The sequence below is a fragment of the Globicephala melas genome, chromosome 13, assembly GCF_963455315.2.
Source record: "Globicephala melas chromosome 13, mGloMel1.2, whole genome shotgun sequence".
NCBI classification, from domain to species: domain Eukaryota; kingdom Metazoa; phylum Chordata; class Mammalia; order Artiodactyla; family Delphinidae; genus Globicephala; species Globicephala melas.
In genome coordinates, this window is record NC_083326.1 from 59,411,227 (window position 1) to 59,430,576 (window position 19,350).

General features: G+C 49.8%; 1 protein-coding gene across 11 annotated transcripts in view; it reads left to right on the top strand.

Moving 5' to 3' along the window:
* Positions 1-9,760: 9,760 nt before the first annotated feature.
* The window catches only part of MTCL1 (microtubule crosslinking factor 1), a 123,274-nt gene continuing 113,684 nt past the window's right edge, over positions 9,761-19,350 (top strand). For 6 of the 11 annotated variants that reach the window (XR_009566506.1, XR_009566508.1, XR_009566507.1 and 3 more), the window contains exon 1: positions 9,951-11,141. Coding sequence is in view for 6 of the 11 variants with exons in the window: in XM_030836639.2 (XP_030692499.2) it covers positions 10,092-11,141 (1,050 nt within the window). In the remaining 5 variants the exon portion in view is untranslated. The other 5 variants (XM_030836637.2, XM_060311018.1, XM_060311017.1 and 2 more) reach the window with 3 other exon arrangements.

The following is a 19,350-nucleotide window of genomic DNA, read 5'->3' on the forward strand; positions in this document are numbered from 1 at the left end:
AGGAAGCAGGGATAATTCTATGACTGGGTATCTTAATCTCACCTAGAAGGGGGGACCACTTAGGCAAAACTGACGCTGTAATTGGTAAGAAACAGCAGCTCATATAGCAGGGAGAAAGGGATATTTGGTCGTTTCTGTGGTTTAGAAAATATCCGTGTTTCGTCTGTATTCAGACATGACTACAGAGTGGTCTTGCTTTTGTCTTGACCCATCACAGTCCCAGAGTGACCTTGTCTGATGTTGAGGTTCTGTAACATTGTATATATTTGATAGGAGACTGCCAGGGCCTGGCTTTGAGAGCCAGGCCAGACCCTAGGAACGTGGAGGCCTAGGTGATACGGAGGCCAGCTCCAGTACCTGGGGCAGCTTTTCTCTTCCTCATTATATTTTCTATATGAGATGATGAGCCCCAAAAAGGCAGATGCCATGTTTTTTTCATCCCTGCTATTCCCATTATCTATACATAGCCTAGCATTTTAGAAGGGGTTCAATACATAATCTTTTTCTTTTTCTTTTTTTAGGCTGCATTGGGTCTTCATTGCTGCATGCAGGCTTTGTCTAGTTGCGGCAAGCATGGGCTACTCTTTGTTGCGGTGCGCAGGCTTCTCATTGTGGCGGCTTCTCTTGTTGCGGAGCACGGGCTGTAGGTGCAAGGGCTCAGTAGTTGTGGGTCGCAGGCTCAGCAGTTGTGGCGCACGGGCTTAGTTGCTCCGCGGCATGTGGGATCTTCCCAGACCAGGGATCGAACCTGTGTCCCCTGCATTGGCAGATGGATTCTTAACCACTGCGCCACCAGGGAAGCCCCAATAAATAATCTTTGAATGAATGAGTACATGAGTGAGTGGATGAACAGGCTGTGGAGATTCTTTAACAGGCTTCTCTCCCAAGTATATTTAAAAGAGATAAACAAAGTGAAAAGAGTTCATGTTCTTAGAGTAAGTGGATGTAAACATGAGTCAGTCTGACCCAATCTGGAGACATTCTTACCTTGAGGAATGGACATTAATCACAGGTGACCGTACAGCCTGAACCAGCTGCCCTGGTCCACTTCAGGCCTGTTGTCTCGTGTAATTACTAACTGTGCCCCCTTTCATTCTCAAATATTCTACGGTCTGGATGATAAATTATACAATCACCCTAATTATGGAAGGGAGGTCTGCTTCAGAATTACAACCAGTGGATACCAGCCCCGGGGTTTCCCAGATAGGAGCTGATGAGCGAGAGGACTGCTGTGCTTTCTCTCTGCGCTCAAATTCCTAGATCCTGATATTTAAATATTTAAAGAGGCAAATATGACATGGACTTGTCCTCAGGAATAATACTGAGAATCTCTTAAAAACATGATTAACTCTCAATAGTCTGCCCCAGTACGGTAAGTAGGAATATGTCTAACGTTTGTCTTACTTATTCCATCCTATTAACCTTCTAAATGATGCTGTTCTTGTATGAAAATTAGTTCATATTCTTTGAGGATACTTTGTCTGAGAATGAACAGAGGTGACCTACAGTTTCCTATGAATAATCCCATGTTGATAATTAAAATAGCACTGAAAAGTTTACCTCAGTCCTCGGATATGTGAAGCTGGGACATACACTAAAGCTTCAGTTCAACTCTCTAACTTGGTAGATTAGGCCTTGAAGGCCCAGGAAGACTGGGCTCTTTTGTCCAAGGTATCTGAACAAACCACTGTGCCCAGGCATAGAACCCACATCATTCTATCTCCTCGTTCCTAAAATGAGCTTGACGGTAATTTTATGAGAATTAATAATGAAAATGTATTTTATGTGTGACTTTCTTCTGGGGGTGTGTGCCATGCTATGCAGCTTGGGGGAATCTTAGTTTCCCAACCAGGGACTGAACCTGGGCCCTCGGCAGTGAAAGTGTGGAGTCCTAACCACTGGACCACCAGGGAATTCCCTCGTGTGTGTTGTCTTAAACAGTATCCCATCTTCTGTATTAATCAGGAAATGTATGCCCTAAGTACTTCCTGCTATGCAACCTACAAATGCCTGTTCTATTTCTGCTTTCCATGTGAGCCTACTCTTATTTTGTATGGGAAGATGAGCACTGAAGTTGGGCAGGAACCCCAGAGTCAGCAGGAGGAAGTAGTTATTGGCCTCATGTCTCCTTTTCTGTTCTGAAGGGTTGTAAGTCTGTAAGTAGAGAAATAAATAATGGTGAGTTACAATAAAACAAGAAATGCCATGCATGTCAGAACCTGCATGAGGAAATGAGCGATGTTCTAAATTAAAGCGGTGACAACATAACCTATTAATTTCCCTGAATTTTTTCAGAGTCCACATGCTGCCGATCCGGAAAGATACAGTACTTTGCTGAGTTTTCCTTTTTAAAATTTTATTATTATTATTTTGGCCACGCCGAGGTAGCATGCGGGATCTTAGTTCCCCAACCAGGGATCGAATCCACGTCCCCTGCATTGGGAGTGCGGAGTCTTAACCACTAGACCACCAGGGAAGTCCCGAGTTTTACTTTTTTCAGCAATATGTTTTCCATGCGCATCAAGCTGTGAATCCCACAATCGTTTTTTAAAAATAATTTTACAGATTTTAGCAGTTATGTTGTAAGAGGAAAGAAGTCTGAATTTTTAATTTCAAGTTTAGCAAACATGCAAAAGCTTGCATAATGAAACACTGCTTCTTTTAATGAAAGGACACGTCTTAGAATCTCCAACCTCCTCTTCCTCCCCCCCAGGGGACACTTCTAGATTCAGTTTTCTTCCTGTGGGGGAAGGGATGTCATCCCAACACCCACCACGAGGGGGCACCCTCCACAATAGCTCATCTCTTTCTGGGCAGGAGCCCCGGTTCCCAGCAAGGGCAGCACATCGCCCCACCTTTTCTTACAAATGCCCTTTCCTTTCGTTCAATGAGAATCAGTTAGTGTGTGAACATCTCCCCAAAACATGTATTTTTAAAAAATCAATACAATGCTCTGATAGTAATATAAAAGAAAAATAATAAGAAAGTTATTTATAACAAAATAATATGTATTTAACATATAAAGCTTACAAATATACTAGAAAATATATACAATGAAGTACTCAGATCTTATACACAGAGACAATTGCAAAAATGCAGACAAATACAGGTGTTATACTGATGACTCAAATATTTTGAGTGGCAGTGCCATCAATGACGAAATGATCAAAGATGAAAAACTTATTGCAGGGCTTCCCAGGTGGCACAGTGGTTGAGAATCCGCCTGCCAATGGAGGGGACCCGGTTTCGAGACCTGGTGTGGGAAGATCTCACATGCCGCGGAGCAACTAAGCCCGTGCGCCACAACTACTGAGCCTGCACTTTAGAGCCCATGAACCACAACTACTGGAGCCTGCGCGCCTAGAGCGCATGCTCCGCAACAAGAGAAGCCACCGCAATGAGATGCCGCGCACCGCAACGGAGAGTAACCCGCGCTCGCCGCAACTAGAGAAAGCCCGCGCAGCAATGAAGACCCAACACAGCCAAAAATAAATTAATTAATTAGATTTAAAAAAAACACAACAACTCATTGCAAATCTCCAAATAAAATGAAGTCCAGTCTTGATTTCTATTGCGGCTGCATGCCTTAAAAAAATCCAGTATATAGTAAAACAAACTAAAAATACTGCCTTATATGTAAAAGTGTTGTGTTTAGGTGTGAAACCGTGCTATAGATTGAATGTTGTGTCCCCCCAAAATTCATGTTAAGTCCTATTGCCCAAGGTGATGGTATTAGGAGGTGGGGCCTTTGGGAAGTGATTAGCTCATGATGGTGGAGGCTGCATGGCTGGGATAAGTGCCCCTATAAAAGAGGCCCCAGAGAGATCCTTTGCCCCTTCTGCCAGCTGAGGACATGAGATGTTGGTCTGTAACCCAGAAGTGGGTGCTCTCCAGAATTTGACCTTGCTGGTGCCTTGAGCTCAGACTTCCAGCCTCCAGAACTGTGAGAAATAAATGTCTGTTTTTATAAGCCACCCGTTCTGTGGGATTCTGTTATAGCAGCCCGACCGGACTAAGATAAACAGTTACGTTCTAGGCTCAGATGATGGTAAGCAAAAAAAAATTTTTTTTTTTTTACCTTTATGAATGTTTCAGGAGGACATTTGGAAGTTGTGCAGCGTATGGGGCGATTCTCTGGGGTTATTGCAAAACATCCAGCATCCCTGACTCCCCTCCTAAAATCAGCTAGTGCTCCCCAACCCAGTTTTTGCAACGACAGAAAATACCATAACAAACTTCCCAAATGCTCCAACAGGGAGCTCCCTCCTCATAAAGAACCACTGCTCACAAGCAAAGAGCCCCCTTGCCACCATCTAGCCCCTTCCTCTGGGTTCTTGGATCAGAGAGACACCACTTAAGACTGGCTCTAGGACAGGCCTGGACTTTGTGACATTGTCTACAGCTGGGGCTTCACTGGCTAAAGCTTTATCGTGGTCTCTGCATCTCTTATCCGCCAGAATCTCATACCAAAATTGGAAGGACTCAAACTGAACCAGGAGGAAATGACAAGCCTGTGATGCTTGGAGCTGTGTTTGAAACACTAACTCAGGGCTTCTCGGGTGTGGTCAGAGGGTCATCAGCATCAAACGTACTTGTTAAAAGTTCAGACTGGGGCTTCCCCGGTGGCGCAGTGGTTGAGAATCCGCCTGCCGATGCAGGGGACACGGGTTCGTGCCCCGGTCCGGGAGGATCCCACATGCCGCGGAGCGGCTGGGCCCGTGAGCCATGGCCGCTAAGCCTGCGCGTCCGGAGCCTTTGCTCCGCAACGGGAGAGGCCACAGCAGTGAGAGGCCCGCGTACTGCAAAAGTTCAGATTGGGGCGCCACTCCACACCTTTGAAATCAGAGCTCCAGGGCGTGTGGCCATAGAACCTGCATTTGTAACAAGCTCCCCAGGTGCTTCTGGTGTCCTCAAGATTTTTGAGCCTCTGAAGCCATCATCGTGACCACCACCATGCCATATACAGGGGCCAGTCTGGCCATGTGAAGGGGTCTGTGGGCCCTTGTAGGATTGGCCTGCATCAAGTCCCACGTGGCATTTTGGCAGTAACCCTGCATGGGCAGCTGGGAGGCACCTGCACCCCACGAGGGCCACCTGACTTCCAGCTGTCCCTTTTCAACCCCACCTTTCCTGAGGTGCCAAAAACTAGCCCACTCTGTTAAAAGTCTCTTCTTTCCACTCTTTTCAAAGAGGATGACTTCTTCTGACTTAGACCAGGAATGATTTCACATTCTAAAGTGCCTTTGTGTTAAAATAAGGGAAACAACTGGAAAATAGATAAGTACTGTGGACAAGGTTTTGAGGGTGCAGAAGTTCTGCAAAGAACTCTGTCGTCCAGAGGCAGTCATGTTCTTCCCCTCTATGAGTCAAACAAGAAAAAAAAAATTTGTTTCGCTTTATATAACTGTACAGACACAGACTAGATTTCTAACTCTCACTCCAAGTTCGCTTTGCTCACATTTTAAAGTATTGGAGATTACGCCACTGGTATTAAATCATAGTGATGATGATGATATTGATGATAATACTTTACCCAAGGCCACACACAGTGCAAGTGACTTAGGCAGGATTTGCCCCAGATCTGCCTGGTGGCAAAATCTCAGCTCTTGTTACTGTAGCACGCTGCTCTTTGACAAGGCTTTTTAGAAAAAAGCCTTTTTAGAAAAAATTTTTTTAGAAAAAAAATTAAATATTTATTTAATCCGAATTTTCTCTTTATTTTTCAATGAATATTTGTAATATATTTTCTTTTCAGTTATACATATTCACATATATATTCATTCTTTTTCAGATTCTTTTCCCTTATAGGTTATTACAGAATACTGAGTATATCCCTGTGCTATACAGTAGGTCCTTGTTAGTTATCTATTTTTTTTTTTTTTGGTTATCTATTTTATATGTAGTAGTGTCTGTATGTTAACCCCATGCTCCTAATTTATCTCCCCAAACTACTCTTCACACCAGTGCTGCATGCAGGCCCTAGACAGGCACTGCAGTGCAGGGACTGGTTATGGGCTGGGGGGATCAAGGGCCGAACAGGGGCAGTGACGTCACCCACAGATTTGCAGCCCCAGGAAGCCATAACCATCCTTGACTGAGAGGCTTGTGAGGAGATGAAGTTACCGGTAGGAGCAGGTCATCTGGGGAAAGCTGGAACCCCAACAGGCCAGTCCGCAGAGGAGACCCAGCCACTCAGAAGCCACTTGAGGCACAGAGAGAGGATAAGAAATCCCCTGATTTCTTCCTTGCTGTTACCTTCCAATCTCCTGACCGCACCTCTCAGAGGCCAAACCCAATCAGCAAACCCAGGAGCCCAGCAAGCCCACCTTTGTGGGTTGTTCCCTGGCTACACAGAGCAGGGGGCAGGGTCTGAGGGCAGACAGACCCGAACAGCCACACCCACACTGGATTTTGTTGTTGTTTTCCAGAACAAAGCACTTTAAGGCTCCTTTAAATAGCAAACCCCTAATGCCTTAAGACTAAGTTGATTTAACAAGAACAAAACGTTATTTTAAAATCATCTGTGACTTTAAAAACCTATGATGCAAGCAGGTATCTGGTACACCTGTAACGCACTGACTGCTGGGAACAAAGGAAGCATTCCTGGACACCGCCTTGCCAAGGTCCAATGGAAACAATCGCCAGGCTAATCGTTCAGAGGATGAAGTTTGTTTGACTTACTAGCTGAGGGAAAGGAAGCTGGCGACAAAGAGTATGGTCACCTCGCTGATATTTTTGGAAGACTAGCTTACCGAAACATTTTTGAGCTGGTCTTTTGCATGATTAGATGCGGTGTGAGAGCTGGCAAGCTTGTGCTAAGTGTCCTGGACATAATTCTTGAGAAATGTGAGGGTGTCAGGGACGTCTGTGTCTCTGGAAGAAGGTCGAGGAGAAGGTCCTAGAGTTCCAGGGGGCTGTGCTCTGGGGACTGATGGCGGCTGCTTTCTGATTAATCACTGGGCACCAGGGAGAGTTAGAGCGCCCTCTAGGGAGAGCTGGATGGGCCTGGCGTGGGAGCAGGGCACCTGTCAGCCTTTCTGCACTGTTGTCACCACCTGTGTCCTTTTTCTCCAAATACCCCATGATAGATGGCTGTGGTCTTATTAGCTATTGCGTCAGTGATGACTTTGTCCTGCACTTTCTTTTTTTTTTTTTTTTTTTTTGCGGTACGCTGGCTTCTCACTGTTGTGGCCTCTCCCGTTGCAGAGCACAGGCTCCAGACGCGCAGGCCCAGCGGCCATGGCTCACGGGCCCAGCCGCTCCGCGGCATGCGGGATCTTCCTGGACCGGGGCACGAACCCGTGTCCCCTGCATCGGCAGGCGGACTCTCAACCACTGCACCACCAGGGAAGCCCTGTCCCGCACTTTTTGAAGGAGGTGGCTAAGTAGGGTGATTTAAGGTTAAGATCACAGACTTTGGAGTCTATGTTTTCCCTTTTTTTTTTAACATTTTATTTATTTTTTATGTACATATATTTTTACTGAAGTATAGTTGATTTACCATGTTGTGTTAGTTTCAGGTATACAGCACAGTGATTCAGTTATACATATAGATATATTCTTTTTCAGATTCTTTTCCCTTATAGGTTCTATTTTTCCTTTTATCTTCAAAAATCTGTCCCCCTTTCTCTATTCCTACTACCACTGCCCTCATCTGTGCTTTTGGCCGCAGCTGCTAACTGCTCCCTGTCACCTGCCTCCTTCTCCTTGCTGCTGCGGCCAGTGGGATCCTCCTAAGTAGAGATCAGTCATGCTCAGCATCCTCCAAAGGCTCCCCCAGCCTCGAGGATAATGTCCCACCTACCTGGGTACTCACCTACTAGACCAGCCCATCCTTCCGGGGTCAGGGTCCGTGCCGACCCCAGCAACTTGTAAGCACTGCCCGCCTTTGCCTCCCAGCAAAGCCAAGTCTAGACGGCAGGCTGGCCCTTATTCCTCTGAGTATTGCCCACCATCCTGTTACTGAGTCCAAGTTTGTACTGCTCGCTGCACAACCGGCCAATAAATCCAGAGGTGAGCTGTTGGGGCAAGGAGTAGCGACTTTATTCAGAAAGCCAGCAGGCCACAATGCAGGGGACACAGGTTCGAGCCCTGAGCCGGGAAGATCCCACATGCCTCGGAGCAGCTAAGCCCATGCGCCACAACTACTGAGCCTGCGCTCTAGAGCCCTCAAGCCACAACTATTGAATCCTGTGCTCCTAGAAACCGTGCTCTGCAACAAGAGAAGCCACCGCAATGAGAAGCCCGTGCACCGCAACGAATAGTAGCCCCTGCGTGCCGCAACTAGAGAAAGCCCACGCACAGCGACGAAGACCCAACACAGCCCCCCAAAATAAAAATAAATAAATAAATCTTAAAGAAAAAAAAAGCCAGCAGGCCAGGAGATGGTGGCCTCATGTCCCAAAGAGCCATCTTCTCCAAGTTACAATTCAGGATTCTTTTATACTGAAAGGGGAAGGAGATAGAGTCGTGTTTCTGGCCAAACTTGGCGGGGAATGTGTTAATTTCTTCCTTCCTGCAGCCATTCACAGATGGGCCTGGTCAGGAGGTTTCCTGTGAGCTTAACAAAGGTGTTTTAGCTTAAAGCTCATTCCCTGGGAGGTGGGGTTCCCAGAGATGGGCGGGTCATTATGTATAATTTAAGCTTATAGGCAACATCCCTTTAGTGATTAATTTGTAATAGGACACGAAGGTTCTTTTCTATTACGAACCAACACCTGGGACAAAAGCTGCACTCAGTGATATAGGACTGCACTTTACAGCTTACACAGTGTTTTCTCATCCTTGCTGAGTCACGCCCCACACTCAGGTGGAGGTATTTTCTAATTATACAGAGGCTTGAAAAGGTCCGTGAGCCAAGCTAGACTCTCCTGTGGTCGAAGCGGCGCTCAAGCTCCGGGTTCTCCGAGGGGACAGCACGTAGGACTGAACACTGCACAGACTCGGGCATGAGTCCCAGCCAGCGTGCACTGGCTGCGGCACTGACTTCACCTCCCGCACCCATGTCCTCATCCTTCAAGAAGACAGAAGTAATTCGTAGTCGGGTTTGTTATGAGGATGAAATGAAACAATGCCGCTGCCCGAGTTGCTGGAGTGTCTAACAGGGCCTGGCTTGCAGCCGACACTAAATGTGAGTTCCCTTTCTGACGCCAAACTTGGCGAGATGCTTCTCCTACTCCAACAGCGGCTCCTCCTCTGAGCTCCAGAGGCCACTGGGGTGCCAACTCTTGAGCCCCGTGCGCCTCTGGACCCGATAGGTAGCTGCGTCGGGTCCCAGCACTCCTTAAAGGAAGGTGGAGACTTCGGCCCTGAGGGAGAGGACGGTGGGGCGGAACTAAGGGGCCGTGGGAGGCCGGCCTGGATGCGGGGGCCTGTGGGGCGGCGTTGTTCCGCGGAGGGGACGTCGGCGCCCCGAGAGTGCACCCCGCATTGGGGCCCAGGCACCCTCCCGGACCTCCAGGTTGCCGCCACCCCGGGGGGCAGCGCCCGCCCCCCCAGTTCACCTCTGCCCCTTCCCAGCTCCCGTACTGCCTCCCCGGCCTCCAAAAGCACGAGGGTCCCAGGGCGGAGAGGGCCGGGGGCCACAGCCGGCGCGCAGTCCGGGAGCGCAGCCCCGCCCCCATCGCGGCGCCGGCTGGCGGGAGGCGGGACATGCGCACCGGGCGGCGGGCCCGCGCTGGGAGGGGGGCGCGGGCCCGAGCGGGCGGTGCTGCGGAGAGCGGGCTGGGCGGAGAGCGAGGCGCGGGAGCGGGGAGCGCGCCGCCAGCGTCGCTGCCGCTGGACTAGGGCGGGTGTGCGAGCCCGGCGCGCCGCGCGCAGAGGATGCGAGCGGCAGGGAGCCGCCGCGCCGCCGCGCCCGGAGAACGCGAACGCGGGTGACCTCAGCCGGAGGAGAGCCGGGAGACGGAGGCCGCGAGCCCCGCGGGGATCCTCGAGGCCGGGGTGCGGGGGACGGCGGCGGCGCGGGAGTGCGAGGCGCACACCGGGCGGGGCTGGCGGACAGTGATGAGCGGGCGTGTGGGGAGGCTGCACGCCGCCGCCGCCCGGAGCATCCGCCGCCTGAGCTGCTGCTCGCGGCCCGGGCCCCGGCCATGGAGACGCTGAATGGCCCCGCGGCCGGCGGCGCCCCGGATGCGAAGCCGCAGCCGCCCGGCCAGCACCACCGCCACCACTATCTCCACCCGCTGGCCGAGCGAAGGCGGCTGCACCGCGCGCCCTCGCCCGCCAGGCCATTTCTCAAGGACCTGCACGGCCGGCCGGCGGCCCCCGGCCCGGCCGCCCCTTCCTCGGGCCGAGCCCCGGCGCCCGCCGCTCCGCGCTCGCCCAGCCTCGCGGGCAAGGCGCCGCCCTCGCCGGGGCCCCCGGCCGCGCCCGGCCGCGTCTCCCGGCGCAGCGGCGGCGCCCCCGGCGCGAAGGACAAGCCGCCGCCGGGCGCCGGGGCCAGAGCAGCGGGCGGCGCCAAGGCCGCTCCGGGCCCCAGGAAGGCGGCGCGCGCGGCGCCCGCCGAGCCGCTGCCCCGGGTCGGGAAGCCGCCGCTCGGGGCCGAGCCACTGCCCGCCGCTGCCAAGGGCCGCAAAGCCAAACGCGGCTCTGGTGTGGTCCCCGCCCGCGCCTCCGGTCCCCGGGTTCCCATCGTCCCGGTCCCCGCCGTGATCCTCGCCGTGACCCCCGTGGCCGGCTCCCCGGCCCCCGGCTCGCGCATCAGCCACACTGACAGCAGCTCCGATCTCTCCGACTGCCCCTCCGACCCCCTGTCCGACGAGCAGCGCCTGATCCCCGCCGCCAGCAGCGACGCCGAGTCCGGCACGGGCTCCAGCGACCGGGAACCCCTGCGGGGAGCCCCCACGACGAGCCCCGCGGCTCGGGGGGCGCCTACGGGTAGCCCCGAGCCCTTCCCGCTCCTCGCCGCGCCCCCCGCCGCCTGCCTCGGGGGTCGGAGCAGCCCGAGCGGGGTCCCCGCGGGGTCCCCGGGGCCCGGCGTGGCGGAGGATGCCGGGGGGTGCGCTCCGCCAGAGCGAACGGTCCCCGGGAACCCCAAGGAGCACGGCCCGGGCGAGCAGCCCCGGCTGGTACCGGCGGCGGCGGCGGAGGAGCTGCTGCGGGAGATGGAGGAGCTGCGCTCGGAGAACGACTATCTCAAGGTGCGCAGCCCACCCCGCCGCCGGTGGCCTGGAGGCGACCCCACGTCTGGGTGCGGGCTGGAACCCGCGAGCCCCGCCTCCCGGTCCCGAAAGCGCTTTCTCCTGCTGTCGTTCACTTTCCTGCCCCCCGCACACACCGGGCGCTGGGAACTGGAGCCAAAACTTCTGGAAGGAGCAGCAAGACCTGTGGGTCCAGGCTGCTTTCCACCCACTTAGCTTGTTTCTAGAAGTCTTGCTGCTTTCCGCGGATGCCTCTGCCCCTGTTGATGCTGCGTTGATTATAGAGTGTCGGCTCTGATCACTTTTTGGATGTGCAGTCGACCCCCAGACCCCTAGCCTGTGGGAGCGGGTTTTCCCCAGACGAAGGGCTCTGGGCCGGGCTCCGTGGGAGGAGAGGGGGGTTGGGAGGGTGTGGTGGCCCAGGCTGCAGACTCGCCTGCCGCTTCTCCCAGTTACAGAAAGACGGGCGCCCTCCGTGTCTCTCCCGGGGCTCACAGAGCAGACAGAGGGCCTCGGCGTTTTCAGTGATAAACCTGCAGTTCAGGAGTCTCTTGAGTGCGGCCTGAATGGAGGGACCACTGTGTCCTGCTGGCCGGTCCTTTGTAAGCGTCCACCACCTGGGTTTTCCGTGTCAGGAGAGGCCACTTGATGCCCTTCTCACGCCGGGGCACTTTCGAGGGAATCGCAGCCTCTGCGTCCTATCTGAGCACTTGGCGGCGGGGCCCGCTCTAAGAGGCTTCTGGGTCCTGTGAGCTTTGGGGCACAAGTCTGACTCCATCTTTTCCAGGAGGAGGAGGGCTGGCGCTGCAGGAAAGAGGATTTAGGCAGTGTTGGGGGTGGGGGTAGGTCACCTGAAAGTAAGGAGGGCTGTCCTGAAAGCAATTGTTTTAATTTATTGTGATACGCAGGTTGGTAAATAGCTCCACTGGTGTAAATCTCCTGTTTCTGTTAAGACAGTTAAATATACGTTTGCTCCGAAACCTCCTGTATCAGTGGGTTTTGTGATTCGCCCTGTGTTCTCAGCAAATGCTGACGGTCCCTGATGGAGGCCAAGTGTTGGCTGGTGGGACCAATGATGTGAGCTTTTAAGGTGCTTGGTGATGAAGTGTGCAGTTCAAACTGCGATCAGAGCAGTGAACTGCTGAGTATTCCTAAACTCCGGCTGCAGAAGCTGCTCTAACTCACTGAGCCCAGTGGTTATTTTATCCTGTTCAAAGAGGCAGAGGAGGAGAGTGGTGGGGAAAGAGAGCAGATGGAGACTTGGAGTAAGACGTTTCAAATAGTGCATTTTTTTTTCTTAATTCATTTATTTATTTATTTTTGGCTGCGTTGGGTCTTCGTTGCTGCGCGGGGCCTTTCTCTAGTTGTGGCGAGCGGGGGCTACTCTTCGTTGTGGTGCTTGGGCTTCTCATTGCAGTGACTTCTCTTGTTGCGGAGCACGGGCTCTAGGCGCACGGACTCAGTAGTTGTGGTGTGCAGGCTCAGTAGTTCTGGCTCGCGGGCTCTAGAGCGCAGGCTCAGTAGTTGTGGTTCACCGGCTTAGCTGCTCCGCGGCATGTGGGATCTTCCTGGACCAGGTCACAAACCTGTGTCCCCTGCATTGGCAGGCAGATTCTTAACCATTGTGCCTCCAGGGAAGTCCCTGTCACTGACTCTTGTGTAATAGACAACAGTGAAATTCAGAGGTGTGGAAGAGAAAGAGCCACCGTATCATGTGTAACTCTGTTGTGAAATCAGCACTTTTGTAAATTTGCCCTGGAAGTAAGCTCCCTGAGGACAAGAAAGATGATCTTACTGAATTTTGTAGCCTTGGCTCTTAGCCTAATCCCTGACCCACAGCGTTTCTGATTGAATGATGTTTATCCAAATCATGACAGCTAAGTAACAGAAAATTAAGGGTTTTAAAAATTTTTTTTGAAAAGAGGTTTTCTCATTACATCTTTAATCTTAAGGTAGGCAGTCATTTCGGGGTTCATTCCTAGATGACTGGTTATTTGCTTTATTTTTTCATGTTAGATTCTCAATGAAGGAAATAGGTGTCTGACCCTGGCACCTAATCTGATGTATTTGATATTTCAGTGAATCTCACAGAAACATAGGGTATCATTGTTATATTTATCATAATCCCAATTTCACAGACAGGGATGCTGAGAGCTGAGAAAACTTAGTGACTTGCCCAAGGTCATCCAGCTAGTAAGTGATGCAGCTTGTATATTCCCTGCCCCCAGACCTCTGTTCTTTCCCTGCTCCAGGCTGCAACCCTATTTCCATGAAGGCTCCTTTTCTGAGCACACGCTTGCCTTAGAGTTTATTAGCTCAAAATGTTCCCAGCGTTTAGCTTTCCTAGGGGGCCCTCTTTTTAGGTGAAAGGGCCACCAAGAACACCTCTCCACTAGCCTGTGGACAAATGGTCTCATAAACCCCACTGACAATGTTTAATTTGTGGGAAATGTCAGTTGCCATTTCCTGTGGAGAAAAGGTCACAGCCGACCATTTATGATGCCTGAATCCATCTCCCAGCCTTTCCTCTGACAGGAGAGAAGCGGAGATAGAGGAGGTCTGGGGAGGCTAGGAAGTCAGAAGAATGATCACCAACACATGTGTGAGTTACGTGATTGGCTATTCAAAGCTTAAATGACAGTAGTTCAATGTGGGAAAGACAGACAACAACCCTGCTAGACTTTTCTAAAGGCCAGCGAGCCCACCCACTTGTGCAAAATGGGGCTGGGAGCATCAGTGACCTCCTGGGCAATGACGTTTGCTGTAGGCCTGCTTTGCACGTGAGGTTTAGAGTGTGTGTATTATAAGCCCAAACGTCTCTTTTTGTTGCTCTTGTCCTCACTGATACTTCTTTTGATGGTAGATAAAAGCGTGACCTAATGCTTTCTTAGGGAATGCTGCACAGAACTCTCGCGATTAGAAAGGAGACTCCACCCAGAAATTTTACTTTGATATATTGTGGAGGATGGTGACCACAAGTATTACAAGCTTTCCTGAGTCAGTTCTGTCACCATTACTGTATAAGACGGTTTCTGAGCTAGAATGACCTAAGAGTAATCCAGGCAGAAAACTAAGGCCTCAAAACTGTAGGAGGATGTGTTGCTGATCAGGAAATTTGAGGGGAATTCTCTTGGTTTTTACCAGCCTGCTGTATTTTCTTAAAAATCAACTGTCAACAGAGAAGTACCCCCTTCTGTTGTGTGGAGCTGTACGGGGCCATCCCTGACCCTGCTTTCCTACTGTCATCACGGAGTAACGCGGTGACTAGGTGAGAAGTGCATAATTAATCCAGGTAGCTGGCTTTTTGTCTGAAGGCACAGTCAGAAAAGCACTCTTGGCCCTTGACCACTGATGAATTCACACGTGTTCCGAAGGCTTTAGGAATTAAGGTGCGAGATTGAGTTCAGTTATTGAAAGGCATTTGCTTCTTTCTCAGACCAGACCCAGGCACAGGTTAGTGATGAGGGCGTCCACGAAACCCTGCTGGAGAGTTCCTTGCCCGCCGCCCCTGCGATTTTGCTCGATTGCTCCAAGACAGTCAGACAAGCCTTAGAGCTCATTGTGAACATATTAATTATGTTCTCTGTTCTCACAGGCTTTTCAGGAGGGTTTTAATCGCTTTGAGTTTATTGGCCTATTTTGAAAATGCTTCTCGCGTTATTGGGGATGCTCGCACGACACCATTCCCCCTGCCCTCAAATAGTGTACCCCAAAGTTCCCGTGTCCTGTGGGGCCCGCGAGGTCAGTGGGGGAAGGGCTGCTGAGTTTGCTCTGCCTTTTCAGTTACTTCAGAAGAATTATTTCTGGTTAAAACAAAAGTCAGCGCTAGCTACAGAGCAGGTACTATTGGATTCTTGGAGAGGAGTGATTTCTTAGGGAGACCGCTGGTGAGGCCATTTGGGTTGAGAGGTTGCAGTGCATCAGCGCCGATCCAGCCTCACCATCCTGCGTCTCACTTGGAGTCTTTGGAGTTTCAAGGTCTGAAAGGATTTGGTTAAATCTGCCTGCGCAGAGCCCAGATGCTCAGCCGCCTGGAAAGGGTGGAGGTGGGGTGGACACGGAGGCAGGAATAAACAGTTCTGAGCTTGAAGCGCTGCAGCCCCTCCCTCCGTCCCCGGCCCCTGGCCCTCCTCCCTTCTTCTGGAAGGTTAAAGCAGACAGTATCCCTATTCTTTCCTGACCTTCTGCTTTCCACACCCACTCTTTATTCAGCCTTCAAAGCGGCAGTAATCACCTTAGGTGGCAAGATCATGTAGACCAGGGAACACAGGGCCGTCGCTGCTGGATGAACTGTGCTTGGTAAACAATGGGAGGGTCCCTGAGCCCTCTGAGTCTCAGCTGGGACTCTGCAGAGAACAGTTCCATTGTCGGGGGGGAAGCGGCGTGGATTCATTGTATATTACAACAGAGGATAAGGTCTGTAACTCCCAGAAGAGGGAATTATTGCAACAGTAGCCAGCTGTGACTGCTCTCACTGTCTAAGTTGGGTCTATTTAGGGAGGGGTGATTAAAATAGGACTAGTTATTGATTTCAGGTTGTTTAAAGGCGATTAAGATCTGATGAGATTGTCAGTATAATCAAGAGTTTTCACCGCTTCACCGTGTGGATTTGGTTTTTATATTGGTGGATAAAACTATCTGCAAAGAGGTTTTCGTTGAAATTTTAGTCTTGGTTTATTCTAGTGCACACGTGGTACCTCATTATTTCTCGAATTTGATATGTGTCAGATAGATGTAAAATAACGTTTGATCGTTATCTGCAGGCAAAGGGGAGTAGTTGGGGAACTTCCCACTACATCAAGATTTCATTTTACATACAAAATTTGAAAAGTATATTTAGTTAAAACTAAATTAGCTTTTCAATGTGGTAATGATCTAACATTTGAGTATCTGACAGACCTGATGTTAATTCAATATAAAACTTGATTAAGGGCAGTTTTTTCTTAATATCTGTATTAAAAAGCAACGATTTTCCACTTTTACTTACTGTGTAAATGTTGTCTGCCAGAAACATTATATGTTCTGCTTGACTTGGTTTATTTTTAAGCATTTAAATGGCAGACATCTTTAAGGTTCTTTAATGTTTTCTAAATTAGAGCATGCTGTCAGAAAATTAATGTCATGTTAGTTTGAAAATCACTCTCATCATGACCTGAATCTGAATAATCACAGTTTTGGCTTCTCAAATGTCTGCTGCCAGCTTACGTGGTTCATAATTCGCTTTTCTTAGAACTTCTTTTCACTGAACCTGAAAATTGCTTTTTTCAAGGCTCTATGAAAAGAGCTGAAACCCTGGCCTCATCCCATCTCTGCTACAGGCTAGTGTTGGGAAGCATTTAAACTTTTAGAATTTCGGTGTCCTCATTTTAAAGACGGGGGTATGGATACCTTTTCTGCATATGATAATGCTTTCGTGAGGACCAAGTGTGAAAATAAGTATACCTGCACATTGACAATGTCAAGGTCTAAATGTTAGCTTGTTTTCATTATTTTACACCGACGGTGGACTTCTAAAAATATGATTTAAAGCTTATTGTTTCATTTGTCCTGGTTGTTGCAGATAATTTCTAGCACTTACCGGAAAGAGCATGTGCATGGAACCAGACAGCCTGGGTTTGTAGCTGGGTTTCCATTTATTAGCTGAGAGGATTTGGATGTGTTTACCGGCTTGGGTTTTGCCTCCTTGTCTGTCAAATGGGGGTCGTGTGTCCCTGGCAGGGTTATTTTAGGCTTAGTAATGAAGGTAAAGTGCTTAATAAAGGATGCCTTCTGTTCTACAAATTTAGATAAAATGAGGTACAAAAGCAATGATTCAAATACATGCAATTATGGTCTCCCCCTAATTTTCTTTTCAATGCATCTAACGTTAGTGATTATTTATGCCAAAAAATTTTAGCTGTTTACATGTGGCCTACTCGGTGATCTGGAGGTGTGGGTTCGTCTAGCCCCGGAACAGACCTTTTCAGCCTGCAGCGGGGGTGTAGGCGTCCGTAGAACGTAGCCAGCGTTTAACATTGGGCCGATGAGGGCCTCCCCCAAGCCCGTGCCACCCCCATTACGAAGTCTGAAAACCAGAGAACATTTTTTACCTGCAAGTCGTATCATGTCTTTTTATGGTTATGTCACATTTTAAAACTCGTGTTTGAATAATAGATCGTTTCAGGCATTAATGACTTGATAAGCTTTCTAGAAGGAAAAGCAATCGTAAACAGTTCCTTCCGTAAATGGAATGCCCAACACCACTGGATATTTGTATGTGTACATACATATAGTGATTATTGCCTGTATTGAACTATTTTTTATTAGTTACCCAGTGTAACAATTAACTTTTAACTGTATTCAGACGTGTGTAGAGATGAGGCTTTTTCTCAAAGTCAGATCAGATTCACAGATGGGATCTGAGTGAAGCTTGACCTTGATTTTGAAGATTCAGGACTAACTCTACTTTTTTTTTTTTTTTTTTTTTTTGCGGTACGCGGTCCTCTCACTGTTGTGGCCTCTCCCGTTGCAGAGCACAGGCTCAGCGACCATGGCTCACAGGCCCAGCCGCTCCACGGTATGTGGGATCTTCCTGGACTGGGGCACGAACCCGTGTCCCCTGCATCGGCAGGCGGACTCTCAACCGCTGCGCCACCAGGGAAGCCCTAACTCTCTACTCTTCATGGGAGGATAGCATGCACAGGCCTGTTTTGAAGCTTGCAGCTGGTAGTTAGTTGGTCTCTTCCAGCGTGGGTTGGGTCAAGGGCACAGCTTCCATGGCTCAGTGCAGATCGGGCATCAGGAACAACCTCTTTGCTGCAGTTTGAAAGGACCTTCCTGAAATAGGTGGGTTCTCCAGGCACCTGAAGAGCCCAGCCTGTCCATTCTCTTCATGGATGTTCCAGTGACCGGCCTCTGTGCTCGGCCCAGTAACTCCCAGTGCCAACAAATTTTCCTACCAGGAACAAGATTGACAGGAAGAGATCTCCACGAAGAAAAAAACAGCAATGAAACTTGCTTTTACATCGTAACATTTTCAACGTTAAGATTTAACTTTCTTAAGACACATGAGAAGATCTTATATCTTTAATGAGGCTGTCATCATTGGTACAGAAATTCTGTAAGAACACGTAGCGGTTGAGAACAAAAACGTTTTTATTCATTTGACTACTAGGAATGTTGGTAAAGCTTTCCCCTTTGACATCCGTTCTCCTTGGTGGTCCGTTGAAACAGGCTCCACATGGAGTCATGGTCAGCTGAGTAGGTAATGCTCTTGGTCAGGTGGTGTGGACAGAGTGGGAGAACCTACAGACCGGGGCTTGGGGGAATGAGGTACCACGTCTGTGCCCTTTCCCATATAGGTGATGGCTGCACACAGGTGGGGTTGGCTGGACAATTGTTTTCACCCCGTTGGCGCTAGTCTGTATTTTTCCACAAAGTTTCCCAATTCGTTTGTTACACTTCTTGGACCTCATCTTACCCAGGGTAAGATACTCTTGAGGAGATTCCTTTCTAGTCAACTTCTTGTCTACCTGAGGCTCTGGTGTTGGGAAACTCTTGTTCTTTATTGTAAATAAATCCCGGGGTTTAAGAATAAATGCAGGATTAGCAAGGGTGGTCAGACTCCAGGAACAAACTGAATAGGGTGAGAGCTGACAAGTTAGGGTGTCCACGTTTGGGAGAGTGTTTCCCTTGAGCCTCAGTATTAATTGAGCAAAACAAACGGGAATGGGGAATTCTCTGGCGGTCCAGTGGTTAGGACTCCTAACGTCCACTGCCGAGGGACCGGAGAACTAAGATCCCACAAGCTGCGTGGTGTGGCAAAAAAAAAAAAAAAAAAACGATGAACAAGTGTACCCTAATCTGGAGGCATTTATGCCATCAATTATCAAACTAATCAAGACAGTTCTAGAATGCTTAATCTCCCGCCTTCCAAATTGCTCCTTGTTGAAGTCTTTATAATAGAATTTATATCTCATCACATGCTGCAGCTGTGTCTATGGGTTTGGGAAGAATTTTCCAGGACCAGACTGCAAGACTGGAACAAAGCCATGTGCGGGGATGTCTGGTTTGGGTCCTGTTTAGGGTTTGGTCTTTCTGGGTGTTGACCGAGGTTCATGGGCAGTCATTCCACAAATATTTATTGAGGGCCTGCCGTGTGGCTCACGCTGCCCTGGACACTGGGAGACACCAGGTGTCTGCTCTCCTGGCGCTTACCTTCCTGGGTGGG